This window comes from Hyalella azteca, unplaced genomic scaffold (assembly GCF_000764305.2).
Source record: "Hyalella azteca isolate HAZT.00-mixed unplaced genomic scaffold, Hazt_2.0.2 contig15776, whole genome shotgun sequence".
Classification (NCBI taxonomy): domain Eukaryota; kingdom Metazoa; phylum Arthropoda; class Malacostraca; order Amphipoda; family Hyalellidae; genus Hyalella; species Hyalella azteca.
In genome coordinates, this window is record NW_025945615.1 from 158,438 (window position 1) to 182,208 (window position 23,771).

General features: G+C 36.8%; 1 protein-coding gene across 1 annotated transcript; it reads left to right on the forward strand.

The window, feature by feature from the left end:
- Positions 1–529: 529 nt before the first annotated feature.
- On the forward strand, positions 530–15,921 carry LOC108681766 (homeobox protein BarH-like 1). The gene is made up of 2 exons (XM_018170837.2): positions 530–826; positions 13,121–15,921. The coding sequence occupies exon 2, from the start codon at positions 13,553–13,555 to the stop codon at positions 14,636–14,638; it is 1,086 nt and encodes a 361-aa protein (XP_018026326.1). The 5' UTR covers positions 530–826; positions 13,121–13,552; the 3' UTR covers positions 14,639–15,921.
- The last annotated feature ends 7,850 nt before the right edge of the window (positions 15,922–23,771 follow it).

Consider the following 23,771-nt stretch of genomic DNA (forward strand, 5'->3'; position numbering starts at 1 on the left):
CCTGATATGTCTCGTGCTTAAACTTGAATATTTTTTCCAACTTTGACTAAGATTGAAGTTTACCGTTCAAAAAGAAAATAATCAATTGTTAAGTATGAAGTCGCACTATGTATTTTCATGCAGAAACCATGTCTGTGAATACGTCAAATGAGAACACAGGTGCAGAAAACTGCGGATCTGATTTTCTTTATTATCTCGGATACACCTTTTCATGGTTTAATTAATACATAGTTCAACTATAACATCTCCTCACACCTCTTTATTTCACTGTGAACTGTTAATTAACTCATCGCTAGAATGGCCATGGGAGGTGTGACTTCTTCACACCCGAAATCTTAAAATCAATGAAAAAATCTTTACTAGAAAATATATTCAGTCGACTGCATTGCACAGTGTTGCTAGGTGCTCAGTGTGGTTTATCTTCACGTGAGCGAAGACTGCATTAGAGACTATCTATGAACAATGATTCGTTACATAACTTACAACCATGTTAGACCAGCTACATTTCTGCATCATGAAGTGCGTTGTCAGTGACCTGCTGTTTTCTATGAATTCAGATGGATTTCCCACTTCTAACAAATGAAAGAAATAGCTCTTAAACACTAATTAACTTTTCTCCCCGTGTCGTGTAGTAACCTAACTAACCTGGCCTAAGTCGTTCGGACTAATTTGTGTGTGCGCTGAAGTGAGACCTATCGAAACCTAATCGTTTTTTTTTAAGATGCTCAATAAGCTGGGTAAGAAAACCTATCCAAATTCTCGAGGTTTTATCAAGTACATCATCGACGACCAAACGAACTCATCGGGCAGCTGAAACACTTGATGAGTAAGTATTGAACTGAGCCAGTAAGGCGATTTTATTTCATGTAGTCGAAATTTCAAGGGATTTTAACTGTTATTACAATTAAGGTTTAAAATCTGGGCAACATGTCGTTCGTGAACTGTAGGGATCGTGCCGTGATCCTGGGAACGATTCAAATTATTATCGTCAGCATAGGTCATACCAGAGCAAATCTATTCAGAAGTTTATTTATTTTCATTTACTGCTTCACAAATATGAAATTATGTCAATATGATAAATCAATTCATATGGCTTCCAGTGAATTTGAATTTATTTCCGTTATTTATTTATTTATTTCAATTCACAAATAACAACGGAGTACCGTCACATCGTACCTGAGTCGTAGTCCAATAACAGGAATTTTTATATAGTCTACCTGTATTGACGCATCAAATTGTACAGCAGCAGCATAAGTAGAAGCTCCAGCATGCCCCAGTCGAATGTAAAAAGTAACCGTGACCGAAAAGCACACTGCGTTACTTATAACAAGAGGTCTGTTAGACAATGGTTTGAGGTAACACTAGGCCTAGGTTCCCTAATATACATTTTTATTCTTCGCTTCATCCGTGATATTGGTTAGAAGCAAAAATATTCGGCAGCAACCTTATCATAACGTCATTTAGATAATATATAAGCCTAACAACCTCGCCTAATCAATGAAGCCAGTCTGACGGAACACGTTTATCCAAATTCAATTAAATGCGGTGACTTGGTCACAGGTAGCTGCGCTAATTGCAAGTGTACTGCCAATGGCAGAAGTTCCTTACCTTATAATCTGGCCATGGTGCTTTTGGCCCATGTTTATTTCTTGCCTTCCCAGACGCCTTAGTAATCATATAAATTTGCGTTTGTTACATAATATGCGAGTCGTGCATCTATTGAAGGGGATCGCTTCCGTTCACGCTAATTCTGTTCCTTGAAAACTTCATTTTCCTGTTTTTGTCGTCGTTTCCTATTCTTTGTTAATTTGTACGGATGATTACGCCTCCATCTTTATCTTAAATTTGATTCTGGTTCATAAGGATAATTTTTCTTATAAATAAAAATTTCTCTTCACTTCATGCCGTACAGGTCGAATTTTTTATATCGTTAATCAGTACTGTGGCAAACGTTTTCACTTCATCCAAGTAGCCTTCGATTCGCGAAACGTCTTAGAATGGAACGTGGGCGTTTAAAAATTTATTTCAAGCTTTCATTTGTGATTTTTGGACGTCAAAAATTCTTTGATTACAGTTATTCCATGAAAATTAAAAACATTTTGCTCAGTTCAATTTCTCTCAAATGAACGAAACGCCTACAGCATGCTTGCCTAAAATCTGATTTGGCCTTGTTTTGGTTCACCTTTTTTGTCCGTTAATTTTATATAGTCACATTTTACTGAAATTTCTATGTTTCTTCAACATTATATTGATTAAAGCGGTTACTCGACTGTACTTTGTGCGTATCGAGTAAGCATGAGGTTGACCGCACAGTAAGCCAGCGTTGATACGCCTGCTTGCTACACCGCAATCGGAACTTCTTTACGGGCGCTCCTGAGGTCATAGACAAGTTTTTCCGAAGCCAGCACTGATGGCTCGTGGGCTTGTAGTAATGCTTTCGGCTGCCTTATTGCAGCTACCCAATTAATAAAACCCGACAAATTTTCCTCGGTTACAATGAGGACATCATCGCTTCATGGCATGATCGTTCTGGTCGTTAGTGTTCCAATTAAATGCGGTGATGAAATTTTATCAAAAATATTCTAATTAATTTCGAAGAAATAGGTGATGTTTGTTGCGAATTTGCCTGCAACTCGTATGAGATCCAAAGTTTCGTGAAATATGTTCCACTACGCAGCAGTTATATACTTGAAACTTATTTTTTATTAGCCAATATTCAATGCAAATATTTTTTGTTTGAAAAAATTGCCGTAAAAATGTTGCATGTGACTCTTTTTCTATTTTAAAGCAGCAAGCAATCACCATGGGTTGTCATTCTCTTCGGGGCTTACCTAACAATTCAACAATTTTCCCCTAAGGTAAATCATGTTAAGTAAATTAAATTGTTCCAACAAGTAAGTCTCACCATGTAATAATTTCAACCTAAGTTTTGTAAATTAGCTTCAACAAAAAGGTCATACATTCACCATTGAATCTAACAAGCATAACTCATCAATCTTACCTCGTACATATACCTTTACCACATATAAAAGCGCGAACTTCCTATTAACCACGCTGGCATATACACGCACACACACACATACATTCATCCATCAATAGAGCTCCCGGGTCGTAGAGATTTACCTGTACAATTGTTCCCTGCATCACCACAAAAATTTATCCTTTGATCGCACGACACGGTCGTTTTACCTGTGCGGTCACCGAATTTCACGCCTTTTTGAACAATTGGCTGTGGTGCGTGTCTATTCCAGAAGCGGCACAACACACTCGAACAAGGAGCAGATTTATCCACATATTTGTGCATGTGTGTTTAACAATGTTAGGATGTTACGTTGCCTCAGGTAAAACTGATCTTATTCCGTATAGAAAATATTGTCTACACTTTCTTTATGAAACGGATTTTGAGTAAAAAATATTCCAGTTAGAAGTGATAAAAATTACGTAATACTCTAGAGGGTGTCTACTTAAATGAATTCGTCTTTTAAACGTAACTTGAACGCTTAAAATAAACTTCGACAGCCATTTAGTTTTAAGGCTACCCGAAATTAGTTTTTCCTAACAGCATTTGAAAATAGTAAGACTATATGTTAGGTAGTTCAGGACAACTAAGCTTAGGAAAGAGACATGCTAAGTTCTATGTTTGAGCAGTGGTGCGTTTTTTTATCAATGTTTAGTGGTGCAACTACTGCTGAATTGATTAGTGAATGTACACGTTGGGTATGTATGGGAAGAGACTAGTACAGAGACGTCTTCTTATATTTTTAATGTCCTTGATACTGATTCCTTGTAAATTTCCAATTATACGACATATACGACATAATACGACATATACGACATAATACGACATAATCTCGAGTCAATGACTCCTATCATCGATATATTTTCTTCATTTTCTCAATTTACTCACTTATATTAGTCAGGTTGAATTGTCCATCGGTATAACCGATATATTTCTCCCTGTTCTTTCGTCTCATTTGATTCGATCAGTTTTGCAATTACAGGACCTAAAATATATACTGGAGTATATCCCTAACCAAAGTATAAAAATTATGCTGATTCAGACTTCATTTTCATATGGGTTTGGTACGAAATTAGGCGATCTTACTTACTCACACACATTTTCGTTCGTTTCAAACAATTTTTGTATAAAATTGGTTTATTTTTGTATAAAATTGTTTCGAATTGTTACAAAACTGATATTCAAATTAAAATACAGTATTTATTTATCTTAGATACTTGATAGAAACGTTTATTTTCAACTAAAAGATTGTTAATTAAGCCGCTGTAAGATTAGTTTCCATCATTCTATCTCTATTGAATGGAATGCAAACATTTCTTTGGACAAAATTTTGAAGAGATGCAGGGTCGAAACTCGGAAAATCCAACTTGCCAATATGGCGGCTTCCTAAACTACGTGACGAAGAAAAATTGAGTGAAACCTTTAGATCATTCAGTTTGTTCTAAACAGATGGTTTAAATACCGTAGGGTATTATATTTTGTCCAAAAGAAAAGTCAACAGCTATTAACAAAATTCTACAGAGTTTTGTTGAGGATGACACAGGAGATTAGTCTTATATTGTAGCTTCCATAACTGAACAGCGGTCATGTGGATAATTAATTAATTTATTTCAATGGCACTCCTACCGTCGAAAAATTAACTGTATGACCCTATAAGGACGATTTAAGACTTCCTTAGGTACACGTGGTGGCTTATTTCTCGTCCACGATCGTTGGGTTTAGCTTGAAAAGCTGTCAATTATTGGAAGACGGAGTTAGGAATTTGAAACTATTTAATATAGCACGGCCCCCAGTATACGGGGCCTCTATAGTGGCCACCACTGCAGCTTTCAAACACTGACCGCCACTAGTTACGAGCTACTGCTTTATGCATACGGGCTACTGACACTGGAAAGGCAGAGTGCCCGACACGTCAGTATCATAAAACTAATTGGCGGTTAAAATTTGAAAGTTGTAGTGGCCGCCATTACTGACCCCGCGTATTATTAAAGGCCGTTTGGAGGGCGCAATTTGATGGCTCCACTTCACTATTGAGTGCATGTGCTCTTCAGCGTATTTGAGCAACTTATAAGTAAATATTTTTATCAATCTGTGATCTTGATCATTCGGCTACTTTACGCATCTTAATTAGTGTCTTGGGGTATCATGTTTAAATATATCTGACACAGATTCATGCCTCAAGTTTTTAACGTTTTTTTTTTTGAACGGAAAGTGCAATTCGTATATCTACATGTAGAAATAGTGCATGGTAGCATATGATACAGCCTCGTACAGGAGTTGTGTAGTTAATTGAGAGTGCGATAGCAAACTACATATGTACCGGCCGAGAGGATGGTGTTCTCCATGTATGGTAAAATGTATGGTGTTCTCCAGGAAAACCGTTGTCATGAAAGGAGCTCCTGTTCACGAAAACGTTGACGGGGCCAATATTGCTCGTCTTGATCTTGATCGGCTTGTATATGCCGCAATTGTTTTTTACTGGCAAGTAGGCTTACACATGAAGTAAGTATTAGCAGCCATTATTTTCTCGATCGACGCCGGCAGTGTGTCCTTAGAAGCCGATGTGAAGTCTGTGCTCAGCCATCTGCCCCACCCCAGCTTGTTTTTGACGAAATTACCTTCAAAAACTCGTATCTGTACATTCGCTTTATACTCTTAATTCTGGCCCTTAAAATGCAACCTAGGAAAAAACTAAACCCTGATTAATAGTGACTTCTATCAGTTTCAAAACATTAGTTCGTCCCTTCATTTAATAGGTTTAATCGGCACGGCGAACATTCCACATTATTTCCTAATTTTGGGATATTTCCTTGTACAATTGGATATCATTTAAACCCGACTTAACTTAATTGGATATCATCTAAACCCCACTCCATATTATTTCATAATTTCTGGATATTTCCATGTACAATTGGATATCATCTAAACCCCACTTAAGGTTCTTCTTAGTACGATAGTCTTTCGAAACGAGACATAATTCACAACATTCATCCCACTTGGCATGGGTAGAAGAAGAGCGGCATAAACATTCAACGCGGCTGCATCAGCACTACTGGTCGCCTATTGGCGAATAAAAACAAACATGTTTGTTTCTATCATCCGCGTCTCGTTGCTTTCGGACGTGGCGCGTCGATGGATTTTTTCAACCCTTTTCTTTTTGCTTCACAGTATGTGACACGAACCCTAATCGTCTGTTACTTCGGTTGATTAGAACATTCAGAGTAGATCAGTCATTGTCTAGAATTTCAAAGCAGAGAAAGCGCCGAGTCAATTCGCCATATTTTCATTGATAACGTTTCTATAAGACAAGCTCGATCCATCATAATTTCGACATTTTTAACTGGGGGAATAGCTCTTTACTGTCGTTTTTTTAATAAAATAGTAACGTCAGTATTCGACTGGTATTCGTAAAGTTTTTTCTACTGTAGTTTTTCTAATGATAAATCGTATGTACTAGATTGGTCAGTTAACGTAACAGGATTACACTGAAGCGTAAGCCCCATCGTGCAGTCGAATTAGGATTCACGATAGGAAGTTACCTGACAGGCTTACATGGTTTTTGGAACGTATGTAAGGAAAATTTAATTCAATGGTTCGCACTTCTAGAAGACCAGTGCAGTTCTATCACTAAATGTCGTGTAGTTTTGCTTGTATTTCATATTCATTCAATTTTTTTTGCTAAATGTGGTCTCATTTTTGGAAGAGATCGCTGAAAAAACTTCACTTATCGGTGCATTCATTAAGGATGAATAAAATTTGACCTTCCCTGCCTGTTTTGCTTGGTAAACAAGCATTTAGTAGGTGACTGAAGTCATAGACTATATTAAAGGCTATTTAGAAGCAGGAAAAGAGAAAGAACGATAAAAAGTCACCTAGCAAGCAATCAACGTCCAGGTACCATAACGCAGTACCGGTATGATTACATTATTACTAATATGAAAAAATGGCTAGAATCTCCACATAATTTAATTGAGGTAATTAAATCAATTTAAAAAATTCGAAAACGTATGTTGGTTCCTTGAAGCGTAATCTCCACTAGATAATTCACTATAATGCTAATAATGAAAATATCCCTAACATTTTTCCTAACAAAACGATTATGATCTTCAAACCAAATGAATATAATTTTGTCATAGTGACACACATTTAAGAAACACGTTTGCGTAAGTAATCTAAAATATCGCTGAGGCGTCCTTCTTCAATAATTTCAAATTAGATATCAGCTCCAATCTGGTAAGTTTACCGGATAGCTCGTGTATACAAGCGCTAAGGTAGAGGAGCTATGAACCGTGTCTAAAACTCATCTATCACGGTATTGGTTTTATTTGGCATGACGCTCTCCAATTTATAAAGGCATCAAGACCCTTATGAACACAAACATGCTAATTGTCTTCCCTAAGGATTTATTTTTTTTTCGACCTCTTTGTGTCACAAGGCTGTGCCTGTGTTGTACACTGTACACTGCACAGTCAAAGTCATTCATTTATCTTCTGTTTCCATGCGTTCGTTACTCATCGATTTGCAAAAACCTACTCATCTAAATGAATCATACTTGCAAGCGTTAGGAAAGATCACAATAATTGGACGGACAAACTATAAACTAAACTAGCAAATTATAGAGTACTGTTTTTAACATTTTTTTCGTGTGACTGTTCCTGAAATAACTAAATTCTTTGTTAAGTTAGCTGCTTTTATGTTGGCGTGGATCCTCAATAAGCCGCTAGATAAGAAACTCTACGTGAGGCTCACGTTAATCTTGTCTCCGGCAAGTTTAGCTAATTCATCTTAAAATTTGCTATGGCCAACGCCGCTCAGGTACTAAGACTTCATAAAAAAATGAATTCGATGACAGACAAAGACACGAAAAGTAATTCGTGTTTCCAGTAGATGAAGGAATATTTCAGGCGCATAATAATTTTAACTGAAAATTAAATCAGTTCAAGATAGGGGAATAGTTTATGGAATAGATTCAACATCGGATCGTCTTTTGGATTTTGTTTTAATATTCTATTGAATATTAACAGTATTAATATCCAAATTAAATTATTAAAAATTATGGTAAACGACTTATAACCCTCATTGAGGAAATTTATTGAGCGCAACGTTTATCTAACATGCAATCCTTGCTGATATTGAATGCCATATTTATTCCCGATTCAAGTTTCATCCTGACTTAATTGTCAACGTCGCTTCTACTGTAATGCATCGCACGGATTATCCAATTTTCCGTAGTCTGCTCCCTCTTTGTAAACTACCCTATAATGGGACAAGCCGTGTCACGCGGTTACCGACTTTCAAGTCCTGCGTACCGGTAACTAATTCAGGACTGAACATGTCTAAAAAAAGTGAATATGTCTAAAAAATTTGCCTTTCCTCCGGAACTACAATCTGCCTGTAGGTAAACTTATCTGGAAATCAGTCTCAATTAAACTTTCTCGCACTTTTTTCTGTTCAAGTCAAAGCCTTGTTAATGTGGTCAAAAGTCTGATTGCTTACACCAGAATATTAATTGATTGCTTTGAGATAAGGAAACATTACCAGTATAAGATCAAATCCCTCTCCAAATACCAAACGATTCCCCTACAAGCAAAAACTTCTACTGCATTGTGACTCATCAATAATAGTTTCGTTAAATTTTTCGAAATAATCTTACTTTTGAAATGAGTTTGACTCCATTCTGAAGCACTAATCATACTTTCGTCAATTATTCTCTGCTTCACTGGAACCTACGTAAGGGAGTTAGCAATGTGCAAAATGCTGGATAGTGTGAATTATTATTTAATGAATAAGACACCAAAAACATTTTACAGGAATTTTCGCCTCCATAATCTTAATATTTAAAATTTTCAAATCAGTATTATAAATGGGGCAAAGATAGCGTTCTTAATTTACTTACAATGGAATCAACGTATAGGGGCGTTGACAATGTGCACAATGGTGGATAGAGTGAATTATTATTTAATGAATAAGACACCAAAAACATTTTACAAGAATTTTTGCTGCCATAATCTTAATATTTAATATATTCTCATCACTATTATAATTGGCGGCAGAGATAGCGCGTTTCTTAATTTACTTACACGAGACCCTAAAAAATTTTTTAGTATCATAAGCTAGACTCATATCTAGTGGTAATACCGTGAACTAATGTTTAAAACGGGAGCGCTGCCGTAGCCCAAAAATTTGACTCTTATATAAATCAGCCCAAAAGCCAATGCCAACCCTCTACATGCAATAGAAATTGTCAGTCTAATACCTATGCAGCTGTTCTTACTTGCCTCATTTCGCCGCACCAGCTTGAAACAAGCAATGCCTCATCCCACAAACTGATACTACAAACGGATTACGCCCAATAGCTCCTACACCAATGATTTAAGCCCATACCATCACTTCTTACAAATGCCGTAAGCCACAGAATTTTATAAACAGAAAGTGGGTGGCCCAGTGGTTACAGTTCTTAAATAGTACCAAGAGTGGAGCAGAGGTGCGGGATCGATCCCAGCTCTGTGCGCCAGTTTCTGGTCAGAATCGGCGAGGTGGTCGCGGGCTGTGAGTTGTGTGTTCGACACATGCAACAAGCTGTGAATGTTCTGCGATGTTAAGAATCGGCGACAGGCCTACGGCCTAATAAACGCTGAAACCGCTATTTTATTATAATATTATATATCTATATCATGGCTTCATTTTCCGAGTCAAGATATTACTTATGAACAGATTTATGTTAAGAATATATTGTATGATATGAGTAGACACGTGTACACTAGGTGCAACGCACGGGCGTCAAGCGCCTCACCGTCCCTCTGTGCAGCGTCTACGTACGCTTCTTGTGGGCAACGAAGCGATTGACGAGCTAGCGATTCACAGTCGTCCTGCCTCATGCAACACAAATGCTGCACGCAGTGGACGGCTGTCTGTGATTCAGCAGTGTTTTTGCACACGCTGGTCCTTAACAACAATTGGTCCACTAACGCCACACTCGTTTGGACTCGCTCTCTAGTAGAGAGGCTAATATTGATCTCTATATAGACCACGAATGCCTGTGGAGAGTTCAAAGAAGTATAAAAATCGAAGTGTAAAAGAACAAGCTCCTGTGAAAATAGTTGAAATTTCAAGAAGCTTTTATGTACAAGTCACCTTTGCCGAGGTTCGCTAGAAAATTCATACGTTGCCTTTGCAATTCCGTCATAAAATCAAGCTAAAACGAGAATCAACGAAATCAGGCGCAGGTGCTGAGCTAGAGTACACACCATTTTTTCGCCCAAATACGGCAACGCCTACATCTTTTCTTCACAGCAACACTCTATGAAAATGGCATAGAGCTCCGATTCGGAAACAATCATCCCCACTGACGTCTAACTAGAAACTAAACTTCGAAACGCGCGGTCGCGAGCTCCCGCGTAAAAAAATAAGTGTGAACGGCTGTGGGCGTCAGGCGCTGCAGCAAGCGCTTGACACTCGCCTCACCGCCCATATCGTTGCCCCTAGTGTAAACGGGCCTTTGGGCGTTGCTCATCTCTTGCTGCAATTACTTGTAAAACAATTCACGTGGATAAACCGAACGTCCCAGAATACAACTACGACGTGAATGCGAGTCGGTCTTTGTTTACAGATATTCGGCAGTCGTAAGTGGGCTAGAAACCTGACTTCGTTTTATTTAATGACTCCAGAACTATGACTTCGGGACCAGCCGTGTTTGCCTGCATTCTTAATACTGCACGTGATGAAAATTATGATTTTGTAAAACGGTTTGGTCCGATAACCTCCTGTATGCAATTTCTTCCGAACTTGCCAGCTCGTGCACCGGTGCTTAAAATGCTGACAATGCATGACACTTGGTGCAAGGTTTAGTGACGCCAGTGCTTAGGATAGTTACAGTTACACTTGCTGCACTGATTGGTGACGCCACTGCTTAGGATAGGGACAGTTGCACTTGGTGCAAGGTTTAGTAACGCCAGTGCTTAGGATAGTGACAGTTACGCTTGGTGCAAGGTTTGGCGATTCTCCTGACGCTGCTCACGTTTTATTGCTTAAATTTTGTGGCACAATCGTTCACACTTTTAACGCCATTTTAAATAACCTTATTTCCATGCTATTTTGCCAAAAGTTTAAGTAGTGAACTAAGAAGTGACTATAAGAGGTTGACACGAGATGACCAAGAGGTGGGAAACCATTTTTCTTCCGATATTTATTCATTTCATTAATTCTTTATCCTTTCCTTCTACATTGATGATTCATTTTTCATCCTTTATCAAGACATTCCTTATTCATAAGTTTTTATTAATAAATAAAGGTTTACTATTATTTCTTGATAACTTAATTATTAATTAATTAATTGAGTAATTACCCATTATTTATTCATTCCGTTACCAATTTTTGTCAATTGTTATATCAATTCTTTATCCATTCTCGTTCCTTATTAATCTATTTTGTATGTATTTTCAAATATATTTCTATCCATTATCCATTCATTCATCATCCATTTTTGCCGTTGTTTATCAATAATTCTGTTTGCAAGTACATGAAAATATTGTTTCTTCATTCTGCATCAATTCTTTAGGGGGAGTTTAGTGTCCATGCTGTGTTCATTCCTCATTAATTATTCATCCCTCATCCATTTATCCATTATTTATTATTTGTTTGTTTTATTTTTTTATGAATTTTAGCTATTTCAGTAAGGGTTTCAAGTATTCTTGTAAGCTTTCCTGCATTTTTTGTACATTTTTCATCGTCTTTCATTGTTTGTTAACAAAGTACCCTCGGACCCTCAGTATACCACATCGCAAGTACCCTCGGACCCTCAGTATACCACATCGCAAGTACCCCCGTACCCTCAGTATACCGCATCACAAGGACCCGTGCCCTCAGTATACCGCATCACAAGTACCTGTACCCTCAGTACATCACATAACGATGAAAATCCTACAAAATTTTAGACAAATAAAAATGGCACAAAACAAAACCAATAATTTTTTTGTATTAATTCTTATTGCGTTCATTATTTTAGTCCATAAGGCTTTAGAGTAGAATTGTACAGAAAGCTTCACTTGTAACACTTCAATACGTTACCAATTATCGATCCTAGATTGATAATTTTAAGCACGTTTAATTGTGCACGCTTTCAGCTGTTATTATCCATATCATATCCATATTCCATATCATATCCATATCCATATTCGTGCCACGATCATGAATTCCGATTCCCGTTCATGCCATTCATGGAAGACCACAGGAATCTGGAATCGGGTTTTACGGATCTGCTGTGCGGTATAAATCCTCGTGAGTGGGAATGTGTATTACGATAAAGGCAATAATCGCTCCGAGGGCACTTTTTTATAACGCTGATCATCAGCACGTAATAAAAATGACCATTTTACAGCCCGGATGTGTGCATTAGTCTTGACTTGATTGGAATGATTGAAATTTAACAGTGCCATCGAACACCTGATTATAGGATGCGTCTTGATTGCCAAATGAAGGTTCTTCTCTATTTTTAGGCTCAATAATTCATTTCAATTTCAGCGTGAGCGTCTACATTCCCATCGTCTACAAATTCATTGAGCGTGAGCGTCTACATACTTTGTTTACAAAATTTATTTTCAGATAATAATTAGCGACGAATTTTAGTGTATAATGTATCAATGCCACAGTTCTAGCCCACCAACTGTGCTGCAAATTTAAATTCATCTTTTAAACTCAATTCAATCAACTAAACTTCTTTCTCTTGAAACAAAATCACTTTGTTCGCAGGCTCTTTTATAACCTCGAACAGTCATTTTTTTCCCCGTTATTCGGTACATTATTTAATTTTTTGTTTATAAGTCTTGACGTACGTGTGTATAGGAGATCATATATTTGAATATTCTTAACTAATCCCGTAGAGTTTTTCTACTCGTCATAGCGTGGATTAACCAATTAACCAATAAATACTAATTATTTTTCTGTGAGAAAATATGTATTATGGTGATCAATATTTTCCTTTTGTTCTTTTTAATTTGTCGTTCATTATAGTTAACAGATGCAATTGCATTTGAGATTTACATCTAACATCATCATAATGCAGTTGTAAGTTCCGCTCTGAAATAAATTTTTATTATTTTTCAGAAAATATCTCGTATCCAGTTAGCCTTAATATTCTGCTAGTACAAAGAACGCCCTCCACAAAATGATTTGAGGACGCTACATAGAAAAGAAAAGAGCAAGCAATCTATCATGAGCGAAGAGGCAGCACGCTCCGAGTGAAGAGAATCTCTTCGAGTCCCGCGAGGGAGGAGGGACGTAAACTTTCGAGGAGGAGCGTCGGGAATTTCCAAAGCCGATCGTCTGGTGTGAGGCGGGCTTTTGGCTTCAGGTCCTACCTTCATTGGAGGATCTTCGGGACAATAGCCCTAATACGTCCTATATAAGTTTGCTCAATCTCAAGTTCCGACAGCAGTTGATTCTGAAAGCCCAGAGGTAACAGTTCAAGTGATCTGTGGTGAAGAATTCTTTGAGACAATCTCAGGTGTGTGACCAGTGCTTACCCACATTGTATCAATGTCATCCAGTATGATGTATCCTGCACTCTTGCAACAAATCATCACTCATCAAATGCAGAACACGTTCCGAGTACCACAGTTTTCGTGGGTGCATCCGCCACCCACAATGACACAACCTAGTCCGCCATCATCTCCACCTACTTCTTGTGCCACTGGATGTCCATGGACTCCGAGAACTCATCATTCCCGCGTTCCATCCTTCACCATCGATGCAATTCTAGGACACCAAAACACCTCTCACAAAAGCCCCGTAAGCCCAGAAGTTCGTAAGAAAATCCCTGGTCACGATATGCGAATTTCTGCTCGACCTTCTCCTTATCCCTGCAACCCCGTGGAGGCCGTCGCATCTCCCGCCGTTACCTCAGGACCAACTTCCAGCCCCGGTAAAGCCAGTAAATCAAAGCGCATCAGGACGATCTTCACCGCCGAGCAACTCGAAAGACTCGAGGCCGAATTTTCACGTCAGCAATATATGGTTGGACCAGAGCGAGTGTTTTTGGCTAATTCTTTACAGTTAAGCGAGGCTCAGGTCAAAGTTTGGTTCCAGAACCGGCGTATCAAGTGGCGAAAACAGTTCATTGAAAAGCAACACGGCCGCTTCTCGAGCGTTTACTCCGATGGTCATGACCGTGAGTGTTCACGTAGTCCTATCTCGTCTCCAGAGCAGTTGGATATCACGTCTACTGACGTGTCTGACTGCGCTGATGAAGTTTTAACACAAATGGAAAAAGTTCCTGAAAGGATTAAGTTGGAAAAGTCTCCCACATCGCCTACCTCTCTGCCGCGGTCTAGAAGCCCTTCACCTCTGTCTCTGCCATCAGCTCCTTCATCATCCATTTCCCCTTCATCATCAGTGACAAGCAGACTGAGCGTTGAAATTTCAGAAAGTCCAGCAAAAGCCAAGCCAGAAATTAACTTTCCGTTGAAAAAAACTTACGAAGAATCCAGTTCTGTCGATAAGCTCAACAACAACAACAACAATGTCCTTCCTTCTCGTTTTGCCCAAGTCTATTCGTCTGAGCAAAGTCACCTTCAGACGGGTAAAGAGAATCCTTCACAAGTTCAGGCATCCTGCAGTCCATAATCCCTTGAGTGTGAATTTCCTTGTATGTGAATAGTTTGTAAATAGCAGGTGTCGTTTAATTAATTAATATCTTCTCAATTTAATTTCTAAGTAATATTTACAGTTTAGTTCATTTCTCAATTTGTACGTTAACGAATGATTAAAAATTTTTCTCAACTGTGACCTGATCATTCTAAGAAAAATTAAATTCTATACCTATTTTTAGAATTCAGCTGATGATCCAAATTAGCTTAAATTAATAAATGATTCAGTCTCAAAATAAAAATCTAAAGTGACGCGCACACCTGGGTAAATTGAAAATACTATGCATGATATTAAATTGATCGACGATATTTCAATTTAAAATTATATCGTTCTTAAGTTGAAGATATCAAAATGTCTAGCTGTTATATATAGTGCGTCTTCGTCTATCATTTCTTTGGCTTAATAAGATGAAAATAATGGTAAATCATGGAAAAGGTAAAAAATTTGATGTAAGTCAAAGTCTAATATTTCGATATTTTGTAAGTTAATTCAAACATGTGTAAAGACTTCAACATTTTTGTAACATGACTCGAAGAATTCAATTTAAACTTCATGACGAACAGCGAGAGACTATTGATTGATTATATCTTCAATGTTTTTTTTTTTATATTTCAGCTCAAAGTTTTTCGTGTCGCGTTGCATTTAGAAAAATGATCCATAGGCGATTTTTCATTGATATAAATTTGTAAAAATACTAAGAGAGATCATCAGTCGAGATTAGGTTTGTATTATTATTGGACAATGTTGTAGTTTTTAGTGTGTGTGTACAGCATTGCATAAATTGGGCATTTGACTTAATTGACACGCACGTGAGGATATGCCATGTCCTAATTTCAGTAAACAATTATTCCTAAGTTTCTACTTTTTAAGCAATAATTTTTCTGTGAGTAACTTTAGAGAAAATATTTTTAAAAGGCATCAAGATAATGTAAAAAGATGCCAACAAATTAGAAATTTTAAACAGATATCTTCAGGATTTTTAACTTGAAGCAACCGAATATTATACGTAATATTTCCTTTGTGTTGAGCTTTGTTGTAAAATGCGGTAGAACATTATACTGAAAATGTACAGTAATTTGCTGTCATCATTTCGTTGTGGGCAAACTATAACAAAATTTCTTCCGAGAGTTTCAGTATAGTTAGTCATAGTGTTCGATGCTAGTCAGGGGCTTGTACAAATAAAATAAGTAAGAACGATTTGTGTTTTGTTCAAAAACATAATATATAATTGTACAATAAAATGTCACAATTCAAACTTGCATCTAGTGTTTCTATCACCTTTGTGAACTAGTTTGATAAGATTTTTCGTATGGCCGCATTCCAGTATATACGCTATTCTGACGGATAGGAGATTAATTACTGTTGAAGTATTCGTCAGTGAAAGAAGACGAAGTAATCAAAGTGAAAGAGATAACATTGTTGAGACAATAATCCTTTATCATATATAATGATTCCATTAACTGCATTACTATCAAATAAAAATAAAAATATATAATTCAAGTATTCGATAGTCCATGTAGTCTATCAACGTCCGTACTCCACAGAAAAACAAAGTCATTTCCAAATTTTTTAATTCATTATTTCTTTGACAAAGCACTAAAACTTGATCTTAGAACATCAACGCATTTGAAATCACCCGTAGGTATTGATTTATTACCCCGCCCTGTCTACGTATATACCCGGCCGTATAACGGTTTATGTTTTTGTTAGATCGTCCACTGATCCATTTGATTAGTCAAGAAATAACGAGAAAACAACCACGCTAAGTCCCGAACTTTCGGCATCATCTTAATTGGTTTATTGTTAGTTCGTTTTCTACTAAATTCGAGGCTTGAACAGCAATATATTGCGATTGAGAACAAGAGTTTAATGTGTTTTGTGTTCAGTTTAAAGCATGGATTGAACTCCAAGTCGAAACCTAATGTGGCTGATTTACATATGAGATTTACTGTCGAAAGATAAATAAAAAGTAATTTCTGGGCACAGTTTTGAATTTTTTTCTTAGTTCATATATAGTGGCTTTTTGTTTCCAGCAAGAAAACGGTTAGGAAATAAGTTGAATTATTAGCGGTTCCATTTACTCGATATTCATAAATCCTGAAAAAATTTTCTATTGAAAGCTGATAGCAAGAAATTATTCAAACTATTGGTTATCATACGAGATATTAAACAAATGAACTACTATCCACCTATTTGAACAATATTGACCTCTATCGCTCACTCGACTGATGAGAACTTGGCCACGATAATACATACATATTCTATACACAAAAAATTGAAATTAATTATGGATATAACTTGCTTGGGGAAATATATTCAATATGCTCAATGATAGATTCCTCTTAATTTATTGGCCGCGACCGTCATTAACACATGAAGTCTTGTGGTGAAATACAGCAAATTTTAAGAATAAGCAGAATTGCACAGAAAATAAGTCACTAAACTTGAGTATTGTGTCATTTCGAATTCTACATTACGTAGACTGAAATTCCCAAGCATAAATTTTTGTAAAAAATTTAGCAGACGAGTTTTGTAAAAAATTTAGCAGACTCAATGTAGACGAGTTGTATGAATTACAACGTAACTATATCGACGTAAACAGCACAATTAATCTATTGGAGTTTATAGCCAATCCTTTCTAGAATTCAAACTTTTAACTAACAAGAAAAAGAATGATCTTCAAAAATATATTTTCTACTCAATTCTGCTGATGCTGCTGAACCTTTATTTCATTTTTCAAAAATTATTTCGTACGTTCAATATGAATTTCAAAACTTGAATACGACAAAATTATCTTGCATGTTTTCGTGCTCCCTGAAAAGACGTGCATAATGCATATCGTAGCCAGGTATGCGTGCGCCCTGAAAAGACGTGCATATCGTAGTCATGTATAACGAAAACTAAGCGCATGGGGGTAGAGATGACAATGAAACAAAGTTTAGTTTCCTTAGTTTATCTTTTCTTTATTAATTCAGTTAACTGCAACTTTATTAAAGCATAGACGTGTGTAGCTTGGTATGGCTGCGAGAACGGATATTGGTCCGGGAAGTTCCCGACTTAAGAGCGACGTGCTAGGTCTGCAGCCATTAGACCCCAGCAGTTTTGTTCAGTGCTGCCAAATAAATATAAATATGTATTTAAAACAATAAATCTCCATAATGATAACGAGATATACTATAGATATTTAGATGTAAAGATAATAGATAGATCTATTATCTCTATAGAAATTAGTATTATCCGTTTAATTTCTCCGTATATATTAAATATATTGATCAATTCAACAATTATGGACCAAGTTTAATGTAGGTTTAGGTCAATTATCACTTTTTAGTAATTTGGAGGGCACAGCCATCTATCAATTGAAAAGATATAGCATGCCAGCATGCAATGAAATAAATTCAATTAAATTTATATTGTATCTATTGAAATTAAATATTTATTATAGTATAATTATCTAAATTGAGTAGGGGCAACATCTGTATTCTAATTTGAGGTCAGAGGACAGAGTATAGCTATGGTGCACATAAAAGACTGAAGCATGTGCAATCTGCTGAAGCAAGAGCATGGTGCACATAAAAGACTGAAGCTGGTGCAATCTGCTGAAGCAAATGCGTGGTGTACATAAAAGATTGAAGCTGGTGCAATCTGCTGAAGCATGCAAGTGCGTGGTCCAACAAGGGCTCAAGAGATGTTGCGGACGTGGAGAACTTAACACATCATGACTCCCATCACATGCGACGACAAAGCAGTATCCGAACTCCGGTCATAGCGTCTTGGGATACTCTGGCAAAAAAATCGACAGCCGCAGGAGGTCTGATCACGGGATAAGGTGCTGGAGAGGACTGAAGATGGTTAGCCGAGTGACTATAGAAGTTCAGTTCCATTCAATTGGAATCCCGAAACCGCAAGCCTCTAATTCTAATACCTCAAAATCGATAGAGTGGAGCCAGGCAATTAATGTAGTTAAACTGTTACTCGGTACAGAAATTTATGATAGCCCAAAAAATCAGAGTTTTAGGGCTATTTTTAGCTTAGGCTACTAACGATAACTACGAAAGCCTGAAATTAAATTTTAATGAGAACCTTAATACTATACTATTTTCAATAAGGTATGCGTGCTCACTGATAAAACTTGCACCATGTAGCCAGGTATGCGTACTCACTGATAAGACGTGCATATCGTAGCCAGGTATGCGTGCTTCTAATAAGACGTGCATATCGTAGCATGGTACGCGTTCTCCCTAATAAAACGTGCATATTATAGTCAGGTATGCGTACTCACTGATAAGACGTGAATATCGTAGCCAGGTATGCGTGCTTCTGATAAGACGTGCATACCGTAGCTAGGTATGCGTGTTCCCTGATAAGACGTGCATATCGTAGTCAGGTATGCGTACTCCCTGATAAGACGTGCATATCGTAGCCAGGTATGCGTGCTCCCTGATATGACGATCATATCGTAGCCATGCAGGTATGCGTACTCCCTGATAAAACGTGAATATCGTAGGCAGGTATGCGTGCTCCCTTATAAGACAAGCATATCGTAGCCATGTATGCGTGTGGTCTGATAAGACGTGCATATCGTATAATCGTAGCCAGGTATGCGTGTGGTCTGATAAGACGTGTATATCGTAGCCAGGAATGCGTGTGGTCAGCCTGATAAGACGTGCATATCGTAGTCAGGTATGCGTGCGCTCTTTTAAAACGTGCATATCGTAGTCAAGTATGCGTGAGAATCATGGTGAACCAACGTCATAATACCACGATTTCACCACAAAACACGCTCTTCGGTGAAATTGAAAGTGTCTCAGTCGGGATGGCGTGACAAATGGTTTCTAAATAGATGATTTTAGTGCGATCGGTCGCACGATATGTCAAAATTTGTAAACGCAAAATACCCAAAATTGGCTACACGTGGTTTAAGTTCTAAGCACTTTTTGAGCGGATATAATCGTTTAGTTTCACGCAGAAAACAATGCGGCGGTACTAAGTTGTGTATTAACCTGTCACAAGTCCTGTCGATGAAGGTTAACAAATAGCATCGTATTCCAGACGCGGTAAACAAGCTCTGTTAGACCTAAAACCTTGATTTCACTTTCGTTTGCGACTTAAAAGTGACCACTAACCACACGGTGCTGGACCAGGGCTGTGTGAATCTTTCTCTGATCAAAAATTAACTTCACTTTTAGTGTTTTTTCTTACCCTGGGCAAACATCACGGAAAATTCAACTCATTTTTTATGCATAATTTTTAATTTATCTAGCATACGTTGATATTCTAGTATTAAATTCATTGGTGAATTGAAGTGCATCAGCCATGAGCTCAATAAAGACTATATAATTCAGGCGACGTGCATTATTGGCCAAAAAAAATTTGATTAAAAACTCGGCGAAGTTATTTATAAATTTCCCACATCAATCGTTTCTATTGAACAAAAACTAAATTTATTTACAAAGATTTTAAAATTAATGATAGCAGTTTTACAATTATTTATTGTCGACATAAAAAATATCTGAGCCTGCACCCATTTTAATAATTTTTGTCATCATTCTAATATTCAGACTATTACCTCAATAAACAAGTGGAGTTAGAGCGAACCAATTTAGTAAAGAATCTTATAGCAGCTAGATAGTTCCGACTGGTACGTATAATGGCTGCTGGCCGATTAGCTATGCTCTTAATGTAAATACTGAATACCGTCGTTACAAAGAGCATGTAGTGAAGAAATAAATATATATAAAAAGAAATATTGAAGATTCCCTAACTTTGTATATGTATAAAAGTATTCTACAGGGCAGTCAGTCAATTATATTAGCTTTCAAGTTTTGTAATCTTCCAATCCCCGATCACAAAAAAATATTTACAGAAAATTTTGCTGGATTATTAATCGGAATTTATTTGGGCCTTTGAAACGTTTTTAGATAATCCTGATTTGTGGTTTTGAATTATATGGTATCTCCCATTCCCTCTCCCTTTCCCTCTTTTAACATCGTCATTATTGGTTGGGGGCCGCCTCCTGCACAGTTGCTTCGAAAACTTTTTCAGCCTCGCCTCCTCTTAGTTAAGTTTACGTGCAGTGTTGAAACTGATTTTTATGTGAAACTGAATCTTTAAAACTAATTGGGTGTTTATGCTTAAATATTTTGTTGTTATACGTTGATATTCTACCTCTTTTTATAGTTAGTCTTCCCATTGTCTCCACTTTCGGTATTCCTTTCCATTTTGCTTCTCGATGTTCACTCATACACTCAATTGACATCTGTGAAGTTAGGCAGAAGTTGTTCTTTAACACAAGTTTCATTGAAGACCAGAGAGTATTTCTTATTTACAATTTTCTTATTGTTTTTCTCTATTGAGCGAATCAGGCTTTTGGTGGAATTGGAAAGTTCAAATATAGGGTTTCCGAAAGCCAATTTATTAGAATTTACGACGTTTCGAATACGCAATATTCATTAACAACTATAGGTGAAAAGTTATTTACAAGGCTTAATATTTAAATTTGGAAATGACTTTAGTACATACAAAGGGTATTGTTGGTGTAGTTCGGCAGAAGTTTTCTTTAATGCAGGCTTCATTGAAGACCAAAGAGTATTTCTTACTGCCAATTTTCTTATTGTTTTTATCTATTCGGTGAATCAGGCTTTTGATAGAATTTGAAAATGCCGTTATAAGGTTTGCGAAGGAACATTTTATTATAATTTACGATATAATGCAACTACATTCATTATTAAGTAGTGGAAGAGTTTTGTAACACTTGAATTTGAAATTTTGAAATGACGTCAGTAACAACTATGAATTATATTTTGGATACAGATTGAAAATCAGAGCTTGAATTACGAGTACAGTTGCAACGTCCTGGCGAATCCATAAATATTATTTACAACTATTCATGCCACAAAGAAGGTTAATTAAAGACTTATTCAGAATGTATATTACATCGATTTGACCAGCACGACTTTGAGCCGCTGTCTAACAAGCCACCTCCAGACCGAAGGACCGAAGAGCCACATGAGAGCTAGAGACTCTTCTTCGAGAGAGGCCCAAATAATGCAAAGCAATAAGAAAATCGTCAATAAGATATGTTGTCTGGTCTTCAATTTATATGATATAATGCTCTTTTCCTCTCTTCTAAAATCATATATAAACTGTTTTAATATTGAGTTAATAAAATATTATAATATACTGGTTATATTATATTCTATATATTATATTCTATATATTATATTCTGTTCTATTAATCGATATCATATATAATGTTCTTTCACTTTCTTCTCAAATAATATGGATACTTTCAAAGCCTATAATTGATTATTAGAGCCATTTTATCACAGTTGCTTACAATTTCACCCTCACTATATACTCTTCCCAGACACTCTCTCCCACTCTCCCGACTCCATTCCCGCGGCAGTGCCGCCATTCGCGGGGTTTTTTAAGCGTCGCCGCACAGCTCATTTGGCCATTAATTAGAAGCCCGTTAATTAAACGGCTTCATCCAGCGCCACCAGAGCTGCTGGACTCACGTCTAATTCCATCACGTAAATCTAAGCCGAAATTCCTCTTGAATAAACGTTGCTTATAACATATCTACCCTCTTCTTCAAGTGTTGTATATAAGTTCGTTTTTTGTTAAAGTGGTATTTTTAAAGTTTCTATTGTTTACGTTAAACTCTATCTTATTGCCAAAATCCCCGACCGCTTACACCAACCGGTTATTATAACGTTTCAAGCGTCACGCTAGATGTAAACCTTCAAGCGTTATAAAAGCTTGTAAAAAATTGTACAACGTATGTATATACCCCTATTATACGTCGCGTATTTGGACCTTACGTATACCTTCAAGAATACCTTTCTGTAATTGTGTCATACCGTGACGGCAAAACTATGGCACACAATTGCAGTCAAACTGAGGCTCACAATTACGATTGTACTCGCTGATCCAAAGAATTCAATGTTCATAAAATCAACATGCCAGGAATTTAAAAGTAAAGAAAATAGCCAAAAAGTTCACCATTTCTTATATGAGAAAACGTTTCGGAGTCCAGCTCCATCGTCAGTTCAAACCTAGAACACATGTACAACAATTAGTAGCCTAAAATTCACATTCAAACAATTCACCTAAACTTGAGGACATTAGAACTAAAATCGAAGATAACAGAAATAAAAAAGAGACGCAGATTGGCTGATTGGCTGATTTTTAACGCTTTGATTTGAAAATATTTACTCATACGAAAGAAATCATTTTTCTAGCTATTCGCAAAAATATATTAACTTCATTATTCTGAAATTTCAGTTAAATTTCGTCCTAAATTAAAAGTCTAAGAGGGATCCAAACCTCCGTCAAATGTTCCCTTGGAATTGTTACAGAAATTTGTTATTTACGCAGAGACGCAGAAGTGCCACTAGTGGTTTCACCAGAGCTCATAAACTTGCAGAGTTGCCACTAATGATATTATCAGAGATCCTTTACGTGCAGAGCTGCCACTATTGGTTTCATCACAGCTTATTAACGTGCAGAGCTGTAACTATAGTGATATCATCACAGCTCCTTAATTAACGTGCAGCACTGTAACTAGTGATATCCTCAGAGCTAATTAACGTCATCTAATTGGTTGCAGCTCGCCCCACTTAAATGCTCTAATTTCGCTAGCAAACGACTCGCTTGCGATCTTCATTCCGTGCTAACTGAGGCAGTCAAGGTGCATTTTCTCGACCAGTTACTTTCAATTAGAAAGTTCAGGCATTTTATTCAATGTGACCTGTGTTTTCTACTCATAACAAACTCCTGGATAATTCGAGAATCCATTAAGCAAGTTCTATGTTTCATTAAACTATAGTTCTAATTTATTAAGTTTACTTATTAAGTATTAACAAAACATGCCTAGAGTCGAAATAGATGCTGTCGTGGTAAATTTCAAATTTTTATCTAAATTAATAAAATTTGTTCACTTTTCACCGATCGTAAATTCTTTACTATTTAAAGCAGCGCAACTGAAATCTAAAATATATTGATACCTAATTGATATATATATTGTTACTTGATAATATATTGATATATTGATACAATCGTGCACACTTGTACACTTTTTTTTACCTGAGTATTCCTATAAGAG

Coding starts and splice junctions, on each gene's coding strand:
- LOC108681766 (XM_018170837.2), top strand. CDS start 13,553: ATGTCATCCAGTATGATGTATCCTGCACTCTTGCAACAAATCATCACT.